This window comes from Taurulus bubalis (assembly GCF_910589615.1).
Source record: "Taurulus bubalis genome assembly, chromosome: 19".
NCBI lineage: Eukaryota > Metazoa > Chordata > Actinopteri > Perciformes > Cottidae > Taurulus > Taurulus bubalis.
The window spans coordinates 6,150,573-6,172,824 of NC_136607.1; the positions used below are offsets into that span (position 1 = coordinate 6,150,573).

At 40.8% G+C, this 22,252-nt stretch overlaps 1 protein-coding gene across 4 annotated transcripts in view; it reads left to right on the forward strand.

The window, feature by feature from the left end:
* Positions 1–22,252, forward strand: part of sfswap (splicing factor SWAP) — a 51,083-nt gene that overhangs the window by 18,147 nt on the left and 10,684 nt on the right. For all 4 annotated transcript variants that reach the window (XM_079235037.1, XM_079235034.1, XM_079235035.1 and 1 more), the window contains exons 11-17: positions 3,428–3,503; positions 4,456–4,559; positions 4,664–4,793; positions 8,465–8,661; positions 14,225–14,727; positions 16,144–16,275; positions 16,694–16,834. In XM_079235037.1, the coding sequence (XP_079091163.1) occupies positions 3,428–3,503; positions 4,456–4,559; positions 4,664–4,793; positions 8,465–8,661; positions 14,225–14,727; positions 16,144–16,275; positions 16,694–16,834 (1,283 nt within the window). The remainder of the gene's footprint in view (positions 1–3,427; positions 3,504–4,455; positions 4,560–4,663; positions 4,794–8,464; positions 8,662–14,224; positions 14,728–16,143; positions 16,276–16,693; positions 16,835–22,252) is intronic.

A 22,252-nucleotide genomic window follows, 5' to 3' on the forward strand; every position in this document is an offset into this window, starting at 1 on the left:
TCAACTCCTCCGGCAGGCAGTTTTTCTGTCAAGGTCCCTTTTAGAATGTGATCTCATGACACCATTAAAGATGAATGGACCACAGGTAGTGTCGCCCATTCACCAGGTATCAGAGCTGTTTCAAGGCTTTCCACACTCACTTTGTTTTACAGTTTATTTATTATTCATAAATAAAGTGGTTCATAGTTGGGTTTTACAACTATTGATGTTGCATATGATTTGAGAAAACTTCTCCTGAATAGCCAGCTGGCAGTTCAGCCCTCATCTTCTCCGCTTGCTGTCAGGAGTAAATGCACGATTTTTATTAATTTGGAGTTCACTTTCTGAGGGCAAACCTTTTTCTAACAAGAATGCGTCTCAGTTCTCGCAGTGAGCTTTGGTGCTCGGTCGTCTGTATTCAGTCGGTGTTCACAAGTTTACAGGAGCCACATCAAGTCATCACCCCTCTTCGACAAGGGAATTATAAATGATTGTAGCGTATACTATATATATATATATATATATATATAACTAGGTGGGGAGATAGATGAATAGATTGTTCCTGCATAGCTACATATATCCCATGTATACTCTCATATATTCAATGTGCGTCTTTGTGAGCGAGAGAGAGAGAGAGAGAGAGCGTTTTGTAAGGAGTAATTTCTCTTCTGATGAATCAAATCCATTAGCTTTTCAGAGTGCAGAGGAGTGTGGCCCATTATGACAGAGCTCAGGCTGCTCCAACCAGCAGCTGCTCAGCTTTTCTATCGAGAAACCCGCCCTGTGTTTGTGATTTTTTTCCCCGTGGGTAATGGGAGGCAGATATCGCTGCTCTCAGTCAGCGCTATTATTTATATTGTCATAGTTAATGAAAAAGTGAAGAAGAGCTAAAGTCAGTCGAAGCAAAAAGCAGAGGCAGCAGCAGCAGCAGGAGGAGGAGGTCAATATAATCTTCACAATCTTCAGAACGGGGCACTTTTGAAATGGATAAATAGAAAACTTTTATCTAAAAAGAAGCATTTTGTAAATCGTTCAAATCATCAGATGTGTTTGCTTCCCGTTTGCAGAGATGTGCTCAGAAGTTTGTGTAGAAAGTATTTGCTGCTCTAATAGAAGTCCCGCTCCACTTCGGGGAGCCACTCGTCCTTTTGTTTGGGGAGCATTCAGCAGACCCTTCAAAATAAGATTTGTATGTCAGACAATTTTAAAGATGAATAATTAATTTGATGTGAACTCACATTTATGAGAATATCGCAACAGGGAGACGAGTTTCTAGAGGCATTTAAATGAAGTCTCAACAGGGCAATTGAATTCGGCCACAGCAGAGCCGTTTTCATCCCATCATGTCCGATTATCCCCGACTGAGTCAATTTAACACACAATGTTCTACTTTTGCTTTTTACCATAATGTGAAAGCTTTCCTCTTGCAATGAATTTACTTATTTTGTATAAACAAAATATAACCATGACAAATGATTATTATTTCATTCATTTTTTAATTAAGCTGCCAATTAATCATTTTGGATATAAGGTAGTTTTTGAACAACTCTGCACAAGAAAACAAGCAGAAATTCAGTTGGCGACGTAAAAGGAGGAGTGTGTGTGTGTGTGTGTGTGTGTGTGTGAGTGTGAGAGTGAGTGAGAATCAATTCAAAGACTCTAGAGACGAAGCTAACGGTGTGTATGTGAGCACAAGAACCTTCTGCACTCCAGCTGGTGAGGTTTTTCTAGAACGGTTTAGAGTGACTTTCTTCCTGCTTCTTCTCCTGTGAGCTTTGATTTCGCATTTAGATGTGAGTTTTTTTTTTTAGAACTTATATTCTCTGGGGCCTTGGTGAAGTGCTTTGACTTTTGAAAGCACTGTTAAATAACAGCTGCGCATAGGAAGCTGCCTTTGAAGCATCCTTCAAACATGGCAAGACATACCTCATGAGGCACTGGCTTCATCACCACTTTAACCTTTCACTCCATCAGCAGTTTATGTTCGGGATTACGGCGAAGGGCACTTGGTCCACAGGTGTCACGACGGAGGGTTTGTGGTTCTATGGCCTGTACACACAATGTGGCTCTGGGAAAATGTTTTGATAGACCGTCCGTACGGTGGAATTTTAGAGTCAATTTGAGGTGTTTGAAGCTATGTGAGCAACAAGTTGTGTTACAGAAAAAAGTGAGGAGTTATGAACTAAAAACAAACAAATAACACTGAAATAAACTGATCCTTATTGCCATGCTTACTCTCTAAAACCTCTGTACATTAACAGCTGTTACAAATAAGTGATGGAGATGATGCTTATATTTGAGCGTCTTTCAGAAGCAGGCTGGTTTAAATAGCACAGATTTGTATAACCCAATCAGAATCAGCTTTAATGGTCATGTAAGTTTGCACAGACACGGAATTTGACTTTGGTTTCACTTTGCTCTTTGTACTTATACACACACACACAATATACAATAAACAGGATAAATATAAAAAAGATAAAAAAAAGACATTAAAGACAGTCGTCAAAAAGTGCAGGTAGTGCAGATGGAAGAATTCTTTCCAATGACAGTCCAGGTAGTGGTGTGTCTTCCATGCTGACGTGTGAGTGAAGGAGAGATCTGCAGTCATGCAGTCACAGCCAACCTGAAATGCACATGAGGCAAAATGTGGACTTGCTTTAGAGACTCTGGCTGTACACAAGTTAATCAATTTCAGTGTGTGCTTCTTTTCTTACTTCCCATTACTGTGCACTGACGGTATGAAATCAAATGTCTCATCTTAGAAGATTGGCTCGGCTCTAAAGAGTAATTTGCGAGTGTTAATGGTGTTCTGACCTTTTCTCGTCCACTCAGTTCCTCTACTTGCTTCCACTCTAGCGATGTGCTTAAAGATATCCATTAGGCCTCACAAGGAGGTTTTTGTTCTCAGCAGTTGTTGTTGGCTCCTTCTCCACGGCAGCATTTTCTGTCGCACAGCAGGGAGCCAACTTCAGGGTTGCAAACCTTAATGGTGGATAGAACTTGGCAGAGGAGTGATTACATTATTGAGATGCAACAGTTTTAGTTTAATTGGAAATGTATGCAGAGGAGTGACTCATCCTAACATTTCAGATCCAGCCACCGGTGAAGTTGTACAACAAACAAGCATTCGCACCAAAATGTATTTTTGGGAAAAACAACATAACGAGGATGTTTCTTTTGAAAACGTCCCAAACACCAACTTGCACATATTACTGCGGCACTTCCAACCCACCATGGAAGTGCATCATATTAACATGAAGAACAGCAGGTTTCTATGGAGTCTCAATCTCATCTTCTCCTCCTATTGGTGAACACATAACGCGTAGAAATATACGGTATACGTGTTCTCACCGTTGCTGGTTCACAGTGTATAGAACTAGGAAGCTGATACATATACGTTGACAGTAATTACTTATTCTCTTTCTCTACTTTCCTTTTGTTCATCCAGAATGAGGCGGTAGACGATGGGGTCGATGATGCGCTTCAATCGGACACGTCGGTCCAGGATTCCATGCTGACAAAAGGTAGGAAAAATGCTCAGAACATTGCACTACTTTCACTTCCTCTTTAGTTCATTTGTTCTGTAAATAAGTTGCAAATCCTTTGAGTAAATATGTGTTTATGTGAGTACACATTTTTATTCTAGTTTGTGTGTGTATCTTTCATATGTTGTTGTTTACGCACAGCTGCCTGGGAGTCTGTTGGTATTTATGCGAGCAATTTTATTTGATATCAGGCTGGAAATGTCTATGCAAAGATGAAAGAGTCTGCTTGGCACAGCGCTGGCGGGATCAGAAACATGCACGTATATGCAAATGAAGGGCTGCGTTCTGGGCTACTGGGGGGCGACAGGTCACGGAGCAGGCCGAAGAAAACTAATAACTGCACAGAGTCGTACACAAGTAAACTACCCAGCCTTCTACAATACGGATCAAAGTCCTATATGAAGGTTATCTCTCCCGGGGATGAGGCACACTGTGTACTCTGTACTGTCTACATTTGATTACAAAATAGAAACCAATGTGACTCACCATCCCAGCGTCAACTCTCACTGTCTTTCTGTGTGTGTGTGTCCGTCTGTTTGTCTTTCGTCATTGTATTATGCCTCTTGTCCCATTTGTTTTGCTCTCTCTGTGTATATCTGTTTTGTATCTCTCTCTCTCTCCCAACATATTCTTCGGCTCGCTTTTTCTGCTTCATCTCCTTTCTATTTTTCCATCTTTTTGTTGTCTCTGCCCTTCCTTTCATTAATCCTTTCTCCAGCCTCTCCTTTCATCCTTTTTCTTGTGAATGTTTTATGCATTTCTCATTCACAAAAAAGCAGCCTAATTGCTTTATTATTATTATTATTTAATTTTGCTCTGAAACTGTCACGCAAAAGATGTCCAGGATGTACTTGTCTACCCGTTATAAACTTCTGAATATGCTTTTGTCCTCTCTAAATCGCAGCCCTCCTGTCTCTTTGTGCCAATACAGGCTCTTTTGCCCCCATCTGTTTTGCCATCAAAGCGAAGGAGAATGATATGCTGCCGCTGGAGAAGAACAGATTCCGATTGGACGACGACTCTGACGAGGACAAGGTCTCGTTCAGCTCGCTCTGTACAATGCACGTAGATCAAGGGTTGCTTTGGTGTGGATAGAAAACTGGCATTAACGATAAGTTGCCATCCATTTGTGCCTGAAGTTGCTGGAGGAGCAGGGGCTGCAGGCTCTGATGGGCGGAGCTGAGGTGGTTGATAAGGATTCTGCTCCCGGCAGCGCCCCAGAAGAGAAGAGACCCTCCCTCAGCTTGGAGGAGCAGGAGGCAAAACAAGGTATCAATATTAAAAGATTGTTTGGAAATTGAGACGCATTATTGGAAAAACCATATTGATCCTTCACTGTAGCCACTGTACCTCTTTAAACACTAATACAGTGAACAAATATCATTTAATTTCAAGGAAGAACAGACACAAATATATCTATCTATAACTAGGTTTAGGTCGCTACAAATGTAATTTTAAGTGTGATATTCACTTCCTTCCGTTGAACATGTTACACATTTAATCCGACTAGATTTTTTACTGTTACTTCCCTTGCTTCTCTCTGTCAGTTTGTGCATTCAGATAACCGTCGGCCTCATTCTTCCTGCGGTTTCCCCTCAACTGCGTGGCTATTAAACGTGGGTGTGCTAGAATTAAAATTCTCTGTGTCAGCATAGAGTAAGTGCAGGTGCTTACAAGACATCTCTGTCACATCCACTGGCATGCTGTTACTTTCCACGAGCGTTGGAATTTGAGTAAAAAACAAAAGGAAGAGTGGAGATGAATAAATCCGTTGAGTCTGAATTATATATTCTCTCAACAGGGTGTACCCTGCAGTAAGACATGAGCAGTGTGGCACAGCAAACAACAGCATATATCTCTCCAAAGGCCTAATGGAGATGTATTCTCTCTATTTCTGTCTCTCCTTTGTTCACTCGTGGCTGTACAGTATTGCACACTCGCTCTCCTCAGTCTTTCCTTAACTAAAGGAATGCATCAGTGACTTTGCACTCAGAAACACTTGACATTCGTCTACGTCAGAATGCACACACTCACAAAAAGCATTCTTTGTCCTGTAAGAGGTTTACACTCGCTCTGATCAGGATTTTTATAGGACCTATGGCATCCAGCTCCGCTTATCTATAAAGATCACGCTTGGTTGGTGATCGTGCCGAGAGCTCCTGCATAACGGACTGAGGAAAACATTAAAAGAATTGTCTCATGCATGTTGCCAATTTCATTTTCAAGGTTATAGTCACATTTCTAAAATATTCATGTATTGTAATGTATCACCGGCTATTAATTTAAAAACTAATAGGCTTTTCTACTACTGCTTTTTCTACTCGCACTTGAAGTTGATTCAATTGTTTTCCCGAGAGTGGATATCTGTTGCCAGACATTTCTATGGATCTCTTATTACAAAATGTAGGTTGCACTGTACATCACAAATATTCTTTGTGAATGTAGTAGTGGACACTCTGTGTCGTAAACATACTAATGCTTTATTATGAAACATATTTAAGTAATTTAAGCAACTTAAAGGGTCTGAAAAATGTCCATAGGTGTCGTCTTCTTATGCTATAAGTGATGGGGTCCTACACAAGTAAGCCATTTTCTGTTGGAAATCTTTGGGTTATTTCACATTATTTCACATTTCTGTACTTATGTTTTTTCTGCTTGAGGTAACGCTATTTCTTTCAATACTTATTTGCTGCTTTAATACCGACATACTCTTTTTCTGCTGCGATATGTTATGAGGCTGCCATGCAGAGACACATGGTTGAGGCGGTGGTCGTCCTCTAAAGTTGTTGTCATAACGCCCTTAAGGGTCTTTAGGAATGGAAATTTCAGCGTTGCACAGGATCACGAAGGATGGAGACCAGAATAACATCTTATTTTTTACTTGGTATTTCCAGTCGCTGTAACAGAATGCGGTTGCCTGTTTTCGTGTCCTCGCCGCTGTGCCGTGTGTTCCGTTACTCCCGAAGCAGTGCGGACGGCTCCCTTTGGGTTCAGTGGAACAATCTCAAAGAGTAATGTTCTCCCTCTGAGCTGACAGACAGCCAGAGAAAGAGGCTGGCAAAGCCTAATAAATCGCTGACTGAATTGGCTCTGCTGTGTGGCAAAGTGGCTGTCACTCAGCGGGCCTAACTTGATCAGATAGCAGGAGAACCCGTGGCAGACAGCAGAACGCTAATCTGTAGCGATGGTCTGGAAAGCAGCCACACTATAAATGCAGTTTCCAGTGATAAGTACATGAATCGTTCAAGTTGCTGCACACATGTCCCAGTATATATTTCATAGTGGTGAAAATACCAGTATATCAGTGTGAGAATATGTTCAGGGATGTTGTGTGATATGCTGTAATTATAGATACTTTCAGTAGTGATGATAGTCTCTGTGATCATTGAGGGGATCACAGAGACTATCATTGTATACCACGTGAAGCATTTAGGAGCTCGGGAGCCAGATATGTACCTACTAATAGAGCTAAAAGGAGAATGACTGACACGTGAACAACTTCTTTTTGCTTGCCGTTTTGACTAATAATGTTTTATTATCATTGTATCAATTACTTTTTTGACCCATTGCTTATTCGTACATTTTTTTGGTCATTAATATACAATAATGCAAAAATCTGCAAAATACACCAAATGAGAAGCTGGAACCTGAGAATGTTTGGCATCTTAAATGATCAATCAGGTATCAAAATTGTTGTGAATTAATTCATTTCTCTGCTGATCAGTTAATCACTAAATATTTTCAGCACTGTAGTGGACAAAACATTTTCCCTCCACACTAAATTGAGTCAGATTGTTCTATAAATACAGCTGTCAGACTCAGCCTGGCCAGCACGGTATGCTGTGTCACCGTCTGGGCTCCACTTGGCTGTTGTTTACACTTTACTCAAATATGATTGGCCTCGGCAGCTTCTCTGTTTAACCCTGAAGAGATAGCAGTTGCCCCGGCAATTGCATAACTTCAACAACTTGTTTTCTGCCAGGATTTGCTTCATACTTCACCATCTTGTCTTGTTTTCCCTGTCTCACTCATCCGTTTTCTCACTGTGACTCATCTCATTCTTGCGCTCTCTTTACTTATCTTTCCCCACCCGTCTCTGTCACTTCATCTCCTTTCCTCATCTCTCAAAACCGTGCATATTTTCCACCCTCAATTTCACTCAGATGTCTGTCTCCTCTTCCCCACCCACATCTTCCTGCATACTTTGCCTTTTCTGGATAATCCTTGTACTGCACGAAAATACCCACCACATAGTGAGGCCTTATAATTTAAAGCAGGAACTCTTGCATTGTTCTCTTCAGGAAGTTTTCATCTGCTGTGGATTGACACAGACATAATCTTAGTGGGATTACTTTTAACATTCTTTATTGTTTTTCACATTTCGTCTGTCTCTATATTCTCTTGTTTCTTACACTAGTTCCATGCATGTGTTACTCCAGTGATTTTCAACCAGTGTGCCGTGGGAAAATCTCCAAATTCACTTAATCGGTCCAAAAAAAATATGATTTAGTTGCCACAAATAATTTTCCATTGTTGAGCGTCTGAGCCTGCAATATAGTGGCTGACCAAGTAATGAAATACTCTTCCATGCCAGTAGGTAGGACAATAATTACCAACCCTATATGCTGTATTATGCTTCAATGGGACATTTTTTAACTTTTTTGGTTGGTGTGCTGCGGGATTTTTTTATTGTAGAAAATGCGGCGTGGCTCAAAAAAGGTTGAAAAACACTGTGTGTTTCTCTCTCTCTCTCTCTCTCTCTCTCTCTCTCTCTCTCTCTCTCTCTCTCTCTCTCTCATAATCTCTCAGCATAATTACTCTTCACCTCCTCCTCTCTGTCTTTTCAATAATGTTCTCCTCCCTCATAGAACTATAGTAGTATCTGGCTGTGGCTAAAAACAGACGAGGACCATCTCTCACCTGTTTTTACCCTCTCATAGCCAAGCAGAAACTGGAGGACCGTCTGGCCGCTGCAGCCCGGGAGAAGCTGGCCCAGGCGTCTAAGGAGTCCAAGGAGAAACAGCTCCAGGCGGAGAGGAAGAGGAAGGCAGCGCTCTTCCTCCAGACCCTCCGCGGCCCCTTCACCGGGGAACCTGAGGCCAAGAGAGCCGGGCTGGACTTGGCTGCACAGCTTGAGGTGGGTGAATGGTTTATAGACTTTGGTCAGTGTTTTGCCATGTGTCTACGCGCCAATCATTGTGAAACTAGAAGCTTAATCATCTCATTTTCGCTCAAATCATGACAAGATGCCAAGTGGTTGGGACCACATGTTCAGTGTATCATATTGCATAACCTTCAGAGCTACAACAGTATAAACAAAGTAGTGCTGTGGAGAATGTAGGTCCTTAGTAATCTCTCAGACTGAATGCCTGCAATAATTTCAAATTCAGCTATCTGTTAGCGAGATGCAATATTCAGGCGTTGATAACGTGGATGACTCAAGTTAAACTGATGGATCACGGCCAGAAGGGTGTGACTTCACACTGTACAAACGTCTTGGCCCCTGATGCAACGAGTGACATGCGTATAAGTGTTGTAACATCCATCAAGTTCGATTGCAGTTTGGGACATCATGTCAGGGTTAACCCATTTTGGGCCTCTAAAATCCCAAAGGTCATGCAAAGGGAGACACATTTCTGCCAGGTGTCATGCTTGTCCATCTGAATTTGTCACTTGAGTGGGTTAACTGCAACAAGTTGCCGTCAGAATTCAAATAGAAGTCGTCTATGATGTCAGGGGGAGAATACCGTGCCCATTAGTTGCATGTTTGCATTCATATTCAAACTGCCGCTTCAGCCAGCATTGATGATTCAGTTTTATTTTTCAAGGTTGGCAGGCCCACTTGTTACCTCAATATGCAGAAGCATGAGCGTTTTATTAGCACAGAGCATACCAGTCGAAAAACAAACATTTTGAACTGACATGCATACAAACTTCGCAGACCTTGACATAACCTCCCTGCACAACTTAACCTGTACAATACCTGCCACTCTGAGCTGTTTATTTCCATACAAAGTCTGAGATTTTTTTCATCTACATGTTCTAAAATCCTTGCTTATGAACAACACAGCTGTTTTTTTCGCGAAGATTAGGCTTTTTTTTGGTAATATATGATAATTACAAATAACTCAAAGTACAAACATGAAACCCACTAATGGCCCAGTGGCAGTGGATGAATAAGCACAAATGTGTGAGCACAATGGAGCCTACCTCATCAAATTGTTAATGTCCGCCCTGACTAGACGTATCCACCCTGAGGTCAGCGGCACCTTTTAGCTGGCTCTGCTTTTTCTTTGGTCATAGAAGAGGTTCAGTAAACACAACATAACATTTAGCTGGCTTCATAATCCATACTAAAAGAGCCTCAATCTGTATGCCTGTTGATACCAGATGGCATATTGTGTTTTTCTTTTCTATGATGGTTCATTATTGATGATGTGCAAATGAAGTTGCAGGCACCTACAGCTGTTAGGAGCTGTGTGTGGCTGTATTGATGGCCGTTTTCAGTTCATGTAACAATGCAATAATTGATTATGAGATGAATGTGTGTCTGGTTGTTGAGGGACTATCTTAATGTACATCAGTCACATATATTGTTAAACGGCATTCATTCAAAGGTCACAGTATCAGGAGATGGAGTACATGACGTATTGTTATTGAGCTGATCTGTGCTAAGGCTCGGCTTAGACTGCTTCCAACGAATGAGCAGCTTTAAGCCTGGACGGTGACAGCAATTACAATCAATCAAAACGGTGGGATTTGTATGCTGAATAAGTTAATCACTGCGCAGCTGTTGGCACTCCAAAAGAAGCCTAGTTTATTTTCCTCCTCGGCTCATAATGTCCTGTTTTAAATAAAAGACCGACTCAGAGGAGGGTTGAATCTTTCCCAAGATCAAGTGAGCTGGTTTTGTCATCTTTATTGGAGCTGTGAGTTCATTTTTTCTTATGATTTCATCCCATAGGAATCACTGTGTTTGTGTAAGTTTTCTTAATGCCTTACTGGTGTATGGTATGGTATTTATATACACAACACACTTGTGGAGTGGGCACTTGGGTGAGCTGTTAAACTAACATGCATCAATACAGAAGGTAGAGGAATTTACATTTAGATTTGGCACTGACTAGTGAGGTGACAATTGAAGTGATTTAACTAGGGATCAACCCAAATTATTTTTGGCATTACAATATATTTTCATATTATCAGTTTGTAAAAGCCCCTTATATTCATAAGGGTCATATTAAACACAGCCAAAGAAAGGCAAGACTACTTTAGTGCTAATAAGACTCATGGAGGTTACTTGATGTGTAGATTGCCTGTCCGTTTGATGGATGCTCTATTTCAGCTCCTCGTGTGATTCCCACTGCAGCGTGGTGAACTGGGCTATGGCCGGTGGGGCAGGTGGCAGGTGGCAGGTGGCAGGTGGCAGGTGGCGGACTCCTGTCAATGTCACTCGTTTCCAGATGTTCTGTGACTGCTGCAGTGTCCATCAGTGTGTGCCCGGAAGGAACTTCCAACATCCAGGACTTTGGCCTACTAATGAATACGTGGATGTTAATATAGATGGATGGGCAGCTGGAGGTTGTGAGCTTGTGTTGGTTGGTGGTCAGTCTACAAAGTGCTGTATGTCTTAAAGGTCTTCACAGGTTGTTGTATGTGAGGTGGGGGGTTCTACCTAATCAACATTGGTTATTGGTAAGCATTGGACATGTTAAAAAGAGACTTTCCATCAGAAGCGATTGGAGTGCATTCTGGGCTGGGACGGTAAAATGGAAAGTAACACGGGCGATGACATTACAAGGTTGAAGCAATTACTTTGAGTACAGTGGGTTTTATTTTCTGTTTTTACGGCTTGATTCTGTCGGCTGGCACAAGGGTGCAAGGATGTGTAATGATGTGATAATCTGAAAAAGCACTTTGAAGATCTAATGTTAATGGAGATCACAGTGGCTTTAAGGATAGACATCACTTCTAGTTGTGGTGAATATTCTGGCAGCAGCATTTTTGTAAGTTGATGCTGTATTTTGGAAAGCCAGAAAACCGGCTGGTGTAATACAGTGCAGTATGTTGGGGCTGTTTTTTTTTTTTTGGTGAACATAGCATTGAATTTAATTAAGAAAAGTTTCAAAAATGTGTGTGCATGCATCACATTTGTGTTTGTTATAGAAGGAAAGAAAATGCAAAATTGGAATCGGGAGGTCAGACTTTAAAATCATCTGAAATCGGACATCTTTGAAATGCTGCCATTGGTAATATGCGTATAGCTTGTGTTTCAGTGCTTTTGCGAATAGAATAATCCAGTTTTGGCAAGGAAGGGTAATGCTTGGACAAAAAAAAAAAGACAATACCTCCAGTTCTGCTGCATCAATTTCAATATTTGTTCTTTGAGATGTCCGTCATAACTCCACGAAGCGCTCTTTAGCCGAGGACATTGCTGGCTTCATCACACTAGATAGATAAGTGTTTATTTATTTCGTCAGTCGGGCAAAGATGACATCATAAATGTTCCTCTTGTGTTCATTCAGACACGACAGTACAGTTCTGGAAAAAGCCCCGGTGCCCAGTAGGGGAGCAGTGGCACCGCGTAGAACGCCGATGAATTGTAGAATAATGATGAAGGAATACGAGCGTTCTCAGCTGCCATCAGTGATGGATTTGAAAACGTATTTTGCAGTCAAAGCCTTTGATTAATGACCATTTTGAACACGAGGGAGGTTAGACTGCTCCTCGCACTGAACTTCCTCAAACATTTTCCCATCAATTTCCTTATTAATTAGATGGAGACTTTCTCCGCCGAGCCTATTCTCTATGTCATCATGTCAGACAATACGCATAGAATAAAAAAAAAGTAAGAATAAAAGAGTAAGAATAAGTTGTTTCTTCGTATTTGATTATGTGCCGTTCATAAAATGAAAATACAGAGCGGCAGTCTTGTCTGATAATTATTGGGACTACAAGCTGTTTTTGTGTGCTGAGACTAATTTAACATGAGAAGATTCTCCTTAACAATGCAACATAGGGAATCTTTCACAGTGTTGCACACTTAATTAAATGGATTTTATTTTCTTTGAGCCTGGGAGATAATAATTAAGTGATGTATTTATTATTGGGCTTTTAATCAAGCCAAAAGATGTATGCATGTTAAATTCTCTCGGGGAATAGTTTTAGCTTGTGCTGCTGTAGTTTCTTTGTTCGTCTTATGGCATTTAATTCAGACCTGTGCTGTGATGAACGTTATACGTATCGTAGCCGAGTCCGACCTCGTAACATTGCCAACCTGACTTTAACATAAAAATGACTCGGGTATTAAATTGTAGCTTGAGTTATTTCTTTATTATATAGTATTAATTTATATATTATTGTATCAAGTGTAATTATTATTATTATTATTATTATTATTATATATTGATAGAAAGCCCTTCCTGTGTTCCTCCTCTCGTCTCCTTTCCTCAGCTTCCCACCTCATCTCCTCTCCTCTCCATGGACTGCAACTTTCTGTCGTTACTCCCTTCACTGTCCGAACTTTCGTATCTTGCCAGAGCAGGCGTGAGAGGGCAGACATTTTCTCATTCTGGTGTTGGGATAAGCTTCCCAATACGTCGGTCCTAATTTTAAACCAAACCTGGCTTCCTATCATTTCATTATCTCTCCCTTAGCCCAGACACCAGATAGTGTGCAAATAGAAAGGTGTAATAAATATTCTTCCTCTTCCCGGCCTGTTTATAGATACGTATTGATTGTCTTTTGTTGTGAATACTCTCTTTCCTGCCTGTGCTTCTTCACCACATTTACTTCCTACTTTCATCTTCTTTCATCATCATGATTTCCCTCTCTACTTCCTTCTGTCCCTCCCTGCCTCTCTTGTTATGCTCCACCTATTTCTTCCCCATTTTAGCAGATGGGTAAGAGGTGGAGTGATTGAATTGGAGAGATTGAAGTCACGGCCCAGATTAATTTCCTTGCTGTCTTCCATATTCATCACTCCAGTCACTCCGTTTATGTGAATGGCAACATATACAATATGCCATTTTTTTCTTGATCTAATTGCCCCTTTGTTATCATGAAATCATACATATGTAACATGGGTAACCCCAGGAGCAACCTAAGACCCGACCCGGGAAGATAAAATCTGACCTTGAAGGGTTTAGTGTCATGTTTAATCCACTGATGGCCTGAAGCCGTCTTTTCAGTGGGAATCCAGCAGCAGGTCAATCTTATACGAGCAGACAGACCCACATTGGAGTAATTAGAGGCACTTTGCAGCTGACGGTTGTAACTCAGCGTGGAGCCAGAAGGCTGCACTGGGTTGTGTAACTCACACATTTTAATCAGCTGAGTAAGGATTTTTTTATGTAAGAATATAAGCAATCATTTCTCAACAGAGTAAGGAACTATGACTTTGCCTGAGCCAGCTGCTTACGATCCCATTCATGCCCCTTATAGTGCATGTATGTTCCTCTTATTACATTGTAACAGCACCTTCTTTTGTTGTAGCTACATCAATACTCCGCAATAGAGCGAGATTAAGCATTTGGGAATTCATACAATTTCCCTCATGATAAAGAGGGAGCCTGACTGTTGTTTAATAGAATCAATACATTGCCAATTAAAAAGAAAAGGTCCTATTGTGTCGGTTGCAACTATGCCTTCACTGACGTCTTTGCTCTCTCTCCTATTCTTTCTACCTTTTTTGTTTCTAGTTGCATGAAGCCCTCGCTGTCCTGTCTGACCCCCCTCAAGTGTCTGAGGATCAAAGGCCGGTCGCGGGGAACAAAGGAGCGCATCGCAGCAGGGAGCCTCCTTCCTCCTCCTCCTCCTCCTCCCACACTACCTCCAGAGGAGCAGCGCGGGACCGAGACCGAGACCGGGACAGGGACCGAGACAAGGACCGAGACAGAGATCGAGACAGAGAGAGGGAGAGGGAGAGAGAGAGAGACAGAGAGCGGGAGAGGGAGCGGGAGAGAGAGCGAGATCGAGAGAGAGAAAGAGAGCGGGAGAGAGAGAGGGACAGAGAAAGAGAGCGGGAGAAAGAGAAAGAGAAAGAAAGAGACCGAGATAGGGATAGAGACAGAGACCGGCACAAAGGGAGGGACAAAGACAAAAAGAAGAAAAAACACAAGAGGAGATCGAAGTCGAGGTCAAAGTCAAAGACGAAGAGCAAACACGCCCTTCCCAGTGCCTACAGGAGATCCCGCAGGTCCCGGTAAGACCCTGCGGCCGGGCTGGGGATCTTTCAGTATCAAACCATTACATTTGATCTATATTCAAAGTGCTGTGCTTGGTCTACACATCCATATTCTTTCACTGTATGACTGTCACCTTTTCCGATTTAGCAAGATAAATGAGTCTTTTAGGAGAAAAGACTGTGTGCTCAGTGTAGCAGTCCAACTCTTTATTTCCCTCTGCTGCTGGTCGGTACAGTCACAGCCCCTCGGTGGGAGCACTTTTATTGGTTTATTGGTTTATTTTATGCTGCTTTGCTGCAGAAAGAATTTACATTTGTTGTACAGTAAAGATTTGGACCTCTCAGGTTTATGCAAATTACAGGGATGAGTCCAGAAACATTGAGTTATCGTTGGATATAAACGTACCTAGTTGGAGAAGCAGGTCTGCGATTGGTGCAACTGCTGTATAAGACATTTAATGTGACAGACTCAGAACTAAGTGATTGAACACCCTGTTTTATATTTCACTTAACTGAACCTTCAGTGCATAGCAAACTGCACCCATATGAACACAAACATTAACAGAAAATAATGCATTTTTCTGTCTGTTTCTTGTTAACTTTTTGTTTCTCGTTTCTGAGATTGAAATGTGGAATGTATTTATGAAACAAATTCAGGGGTAAAAGAGGCATAATGAAGAAAAGGGAAGGATTAACAGAATGCATGAGAAAGAACGTGAATTAAGAATGAACTAAAGGTTGATGTCAAGTGATCAGAGGTAGAGATTGGGCTTTCTTTGTTTGTGCCATTTATCTGTCAAATTGGCCAATATTGACCAGCCGGCTTTGTTTCTCCACCCAGCACAAGCGGACATTAACCCTGCTGTTCTTTCCTTTTTGGCTTTGTTTTTAAAAGAGGTATAATTTCCTCCTCTGTCGCGTCTCTACATATTAGCCAGTGGAGAAAGTGAATCTATTGCAAAGAAATCTGAGAAGTGAATGAATCTCATATAGTCCATAAATATTTAATACTGTTTTCTTTTTAGACTAGTTTAGAAAAACTGTATTTACATATTTGAAGTCCATGCTGTGTATTAAAGTAAAATACATAATTATGTGTTTTTTTTGTGCCCAGTTGCACTGCGTTGAGACTGTATTGCCTTCAAGTGAATTATGCCACATCCACCTCGGCCAGCAGTCTAATGGAATCACTGCAAACCATCCTCTGGCTGTTCCTGGTTTCAAGTTCCTTGAAAAAAAATATATATCCGGATAGCTCGCATTATTTCTTCCTCTTGCATATTACCTCTGTCATTGTCTTATCGCCTTCTTTTCCCCCTCTTCTATTTGTGTTCTTCATTTCAAATGCATGAGCCCACCTGCTAAAGGCTCCGTCTTGTGCAAGCGAATGGCTCGCCCTCCTCTCACACTTCCTTTGTCCTCCTGTCTGGCCAGATCCCGCTCGCACTCCCCGGGGAGAAGGGACAGGAGGGGCGCCTCAACCGAGAGGAGACGTGACGAGCGAGAGCGGGAGCGCCATCATCCCAGCAGCAGCGCCAGCCTGCCCAGGGGGCATTCGAAATCCAGGTAAACCTAACGGCAGATGTCATGAGGCTGCATCGAGAGAGGCAATCATGGGTCTCTGACGTAGAGCTGTGTTGACTTTATCACTGAAAGCATTGATGATCACACCCGCCAAGGCAGAGAGATGCTATGAGATTCCCACAACACAGTGTTGATAATATGTGTGTGTGTGTGTCTGCTATACATTGAGTAATGTTTTAAATTGTCTCTGTATAAGAGTATATTTAGCCAACATACCTACAAGGCAGATACTTAATCCCCAAATGACCACTGATGGGAACTGCGATGGACAGCTTGTCCTTGCATGAATTTAAAGCAGGGCTTTCCAGACAGTATCCCACGCCCTTGATAGATTGTGTACTGGATGATGTCACTGCTTGAATCTGCAATGTTTCAGTTCCTTCTCACGTTTGTCTTCAAGGTCCCCTCCTGAAAAAAGACGGGCCTTCTTGTCATCTTCAGGACAGATGCAAATTGTGGGTTCCTCTATCTCCCCATATTCCTCACCCGGCAGAGTTTTGTCCCCATCAGCTAGCCCCGCCTCCAGCTTGACCCACTCCAGGTACCCTCTACACGCCTGTCAATCAACTGCTTTCCCAGATATAACTGAATGTCTTTTCACTTAAGAAACAAAAGCTTGTTGGGAGGACTTACAGTCAAGGAGATTGATATAATTTGTATTAGTTTTGCTTTTAAATGCGTCTTATTTAGATGAGTAGATCAAGTCTTTGGATCTTCCGTCTCTCATGAAACAAGCAGAACAGCAGTTGTCGTTATAGTTATATTGATGCATCCTGTCAAAGACCAAACTGAGAATGATGACAAACGCTAACTCTATCCTAAATGAACAATTATGAACACATTTTTTTTTCTCCACATGTTGAAGTGGTGTCCTTGGGGCTAGAGTAAGAGTGATGCAAGACTTTGCAGGGTGGTGTATTTTCATTTAGCCTTTAAAAAACAACAAAACAGCAAAAGTGTAAGTAATGGATTAAACGGTGTTTATTTCATCTAATGTAAACTACAAGCAACCATGCAGAGAACTACCTGGAGTAGTAAACTTACTTCCAAGGACAATTTTGTTGGCTCGCAAAGAGAAAAAGAGATTGGGGATTTTTACGCTCGAGCAACTGCTGCTAAACTTGTTAGCCAACGTAGCATTATGTTCATCAAACACATTCGTCCTCATCTTAAAACCATTCAAGTGAAACATAATGTTTGAAAATATGAACAATAAAGCCTAAATGTAACCTCTGTCTTGCTTGTCCTAGTATAAACTAAACAGCCAAACGGTTATGTTATATTCATCCTCAGCCTTTAAGCATGACATTAAGGACGGAGCCATTATAGTTACGGCCATTTTAAAATATTCTTGTTTTAAAACAAGTGACCTGTAAAAAATGAGTCAGTCAGAGCGGCAGGAGCTTTACAACATTAGATTGATTAGTGGCAGCAAAAAAGTGGTTTGAGCGGTAAATCTGCCTCCAAATATGTAATTTTCATCTATATTTACGGGGCATCATTAAACAGCAGTATTATCCCAAAAGATGTGATTAATACAACTGTAATACATCAGACTAACATAATTATATGGGTACTACCTTTTTGGGGGATAGAAAACTCAGGATATTTTTAGTTATAAAAAGTCAGTTATAAATTCACATCAGTCTGTTTAAAGTAGAACTTTGGAGACGCGTTTCATTTTCCTCTAAACAGAGTTGCCGTCTACGAAGGACGTGGGATGGTTCCCCCTTTTTTTTTAAATGGCGTGGTGATCAGAGCCCACGTCTGAAATATACTAGCTTTGAGAATATGAAAATGAAAAGTATAGACCCAAGCATTAAATCTTAACGAGCCGGTGAGACGATGGCTGAGAGCCAAACATCTTTCAGCTTCAAGGTCATAAAACACGAAGGTATTCACGGCAGCGGACGCAATCCCCTCTGAGGTCTTGGGGTTATTGGTTTGCTAGTACTAATATTTCTGACAGAGACAATTAAAGCTGCATACATTAACTTATGGACATTAGAGGGAAATACGTCAGGCTATATGGGCTGCAAAATGAACATGAGGCTAAATCACTCCCCACCTCCCTCTTTGTTCCAAACAAAGCTTATGGCCGCTGTACTGCAGGAGCGGAAGCAAGGCAAGCGACGCGTTGCTTTTGTACACCAACAAATACGGCCGTCACCGTGAAACAGCAACAAGTTTACTGAATATTAGATGCAATTCTTTCTTTTTGATTCAAATAATAAAATAGTTTTTTGTACAGTGCTGAATGGTCGGCGAACAGAGGTGATGATCAGTGGGATGAAGTAGTGTTCGACATCAATCTTGTTAGCGGACACAGTGATGCTGCCCTTCACGTCGCATTGGGTCATATCACTGCAAATGTTAAATCATGCAGTTATTAGCGTCTCCAAAGCGTCAGTGTCAGATGTCACATTGGAAATGCAAATCATTGAAATCAAATATGCCATCTATTAGGTGGTGGAGTCTCAGACCATCCATAGAAACGAGATCATTTCCTCGTTTTAATCCGTGTGGTTCAATCACTTTCTCTGCATAACTGTTTATTTTTTCGGTGTCCCCTCCTGTTGGGGTTAAGGAAATATTTTCACTGCCGCAGAATGTTAAGTTGGATCCGTGGTTTTGAGTTCACTTTGTGGCTTCGCATGCTCAAGATTCTTAGCGGGATTAGCAGTCTTATGTTGGTTTGGCCGACATACAACCAGCCTGCGTGGACATTTGAGTGTATAGATAACGTCGAGTGCTGCTGCAGCTTATAAACGACTGGACTTTGAGTTTCTTCCCCGTGCGTGAGTACATAAGCCCCTTTTGCATCAGTGGAGTTGGAGCAGTGAGCAGACCTGTAGAAGCTGGCAGGGGCAAATGATATCCTAGTGGACAAGGAAGGTTGAAAAGAGGCTTTGGATTTTATTTTTTTAAGTAATATGCTCATCTGAATAAAGTCAGTAGAGATTTGGAAAATATATCCCTCATAGATGGATAGCTCTGTTCGGAAGTACCAATGTTTAAGTATTGTTTGTTTTATCTGCACAGATGCTGGATTGTAAATAGTGAATGTCTATCTGTGCTCATTGCTCTCTGATAAGATGGCTCTGTGTACTGTAATTGGGCAGGGGGATCACTAATAGGCGGTCCGGATCTGGACCCAGACGCCGTTGTATCCGGACCTGGTCCTAAAACAATTGATCATTGAGAATTATTACATTTTGACGCTTTTATTTTAACCGGCGCAGCTTTTCCAAGAAAGAAAACTCCAAGAAACACACCGATCAATGACATCACGTGATGCCACTCGGCCAATCACATGTGTGTATTACGATTAACTTCCCGACTCTAGTGAGATTTAAGGTACATCCCAAGTCTCTTAATTGCATCCCTGTTTCCCCTTACTTGTGTCTTTTCCTTGCGTCTTAGTCCCTCCCACCAGGGATGCATGTTGAGACGCAAGGAAACCATGCGAGGAGAGAGGAAATGAGGAAACGTGTTTAATTAGACATGAGACGTCCTTTTCCTCTGAAGTGTTACATCTGTTTCTGGTGACAGCAGCCGCTGATCACAGCTGGATCTGCTGTCAGTCGGCTTTAACAGCTGGAGGGACTATTGACGGAGTTTGTGTCTGAACACATGATCAGTGTACTTATACTAATAAAGACAGTTATCATCAGTGTACTTATACTAATAAAGACAGTTATCATCAGTGTACTTATACTAATAAAGACAGTTATCATCAGTGTACTTATACTAATAAAGACCGTTATCATCAGTGTACTTATACTAATAAAGACAGTTATCATCAGTGTACTTATACTAATAAAGACTGTTATCATCAGTGCACTTATACTAATAAAGACCGTTATCATCAGTGTACTTATACTAATAAAGACAGTTATCATCAGTGCACTTATACTAATAAAGACTGTTATCATCAGTGCACTTATACTAATAAAGACCGTTATCATCAGTGTACTTATACTAATAAAGACAGTTATCATCAGTGTACTTATACTAATAAAGACTGTTATCATCAGTGCACTTATACTAATAAAGACAGTTATCATCAGTGTACTTATACTAACAAAGACAGTTATCATCAGTGCACTTATACTAATAAAGACCGTTATCATCTCTTTACTTATACTAACAAAGACAGTTATCATCAGTGTACTTATACTAATAAAGACAGTTATCATCAGTGTACTTATGCTAATAAAGACAGTTATCATCAGTGTACTTATACTAATAAAGACTGTTATCATCAGTGCACTTATACTAATAAAGACCGTTATCATCAGTGTACTTATACTAACAAAGACAGTTATCATCAGTGCACTTATACTAATAAAGACCGTTATCATCTCTTTACTTATACTAACAAAGACAGTTATCATCAGTGCACTTATACTAATAAAGACAGTTATCATCAGTGTACTTATACTAACAAAGACAGTTATCATCAGTGCACTTATACTAATAAAGACAGTTATCATCAGTGTACTTATACTAATAAAGACCGTTACCATCAGTGTACTTATACTAACAAAGACTGTTCCCATCAGTGTACTTATACTAACAAAGACAGTTATCATCAGTGTACTTATACTAATAAAGACAGTTATCATCAGTGTACTTATACTAATAAAGACAGTTATCATCAGTGTACTTATACTAATAAAGACAGTTATCATCAGTGTACTTATACTAATAAAGACAGTTATCATCAGTGCACTTATACTAACAAAGACTGTTCCCATCAGTGTACTTATACTAACAAAGACAGTTATCATCAGTGTACTTATACTAATAAAGACAGTTATCATCAGTGTACTTATACTAATAAAGACAGTTACCATCAGTGTACTTATACTAACAAAGACAGTTATCATCTCTGTCACATTAGAGATGATTTATCTCTGTAGCCTGTTTCCTGTTAAACAAACTGCATTGTGTATTATTTATACACAGTGTGTGGTATTTATACTGTGTTCTGTTTCCTGCCGAGAAGCAGAATACATTTGTCTTGTTTATTAATTCAATTCTGATTGTGACATCATTCCTAAATAACCCAGAATATGAATATGAGGTTTCTCTTGAACACTGGACTAACTGTATTAGGCTCAATGCTTCGGAGGAAATTGAAATGACATAACTCAGCATGAAAGATCCGCCTTACATGACTGAATGGAAATGACGATAAAGTGTTTCATCTCTCCGACTTTAATCCTCGCTCCTCGGTGCAGAAATAAGATCTTTGGGACGGCCGTCAATATGGTGGCGCAGAACAACTTCCGGTTCAAGCGAGGAAATGACAATTAAGATTGGGATGTATCCAGAGAGGACGGGCCACAGAATAATACGTGAGTTAGAAGTTATTTAATGGCGTCCTCCAAAAAGAGAAATGTGGACAGCGAGAGCAGAGCTTTTAACTAAGAATGGACAGACTCTGAAATGTTAATTCTTCCCACGGGCAGTTCAAAACCAGTATGTTTCATATGTGCAGCGACCGTGATGGTTATTACGCGCGACAACGTGAAGCTCCACTGCGAGACGAAGCACAACTCTTTTGAGCAAACGTACCCTCTCGCATCCCAAGTGAAAGCACGAAATATAAACGATCTAAGAGCCCAATATGATCAGAATCCTGACGCATTAGTTCACTGCCCAACAATGCTGTAAACAGAGAGGGGAATAATGCTGAGTGGTTTAATAACCACAGATGAAGTCCTAGCACACAAATATATCTTATTAGAAGACGAGATGAATATAATATCGTGGCTTTTTTTGGGTGGCATCACTTAACACCTAAATTAACTGAATTTAAAGCTGCAGGGCAAAGAAAATTCAGTTAAATTCATTAAAATAAATACAATTAAGTACTTTTTTTTTAAGATTTCTATTTCAGCTTTCTGAAAATGCAGCCCTTATTTTTACTTGAACCGAGAGAAGAACATGT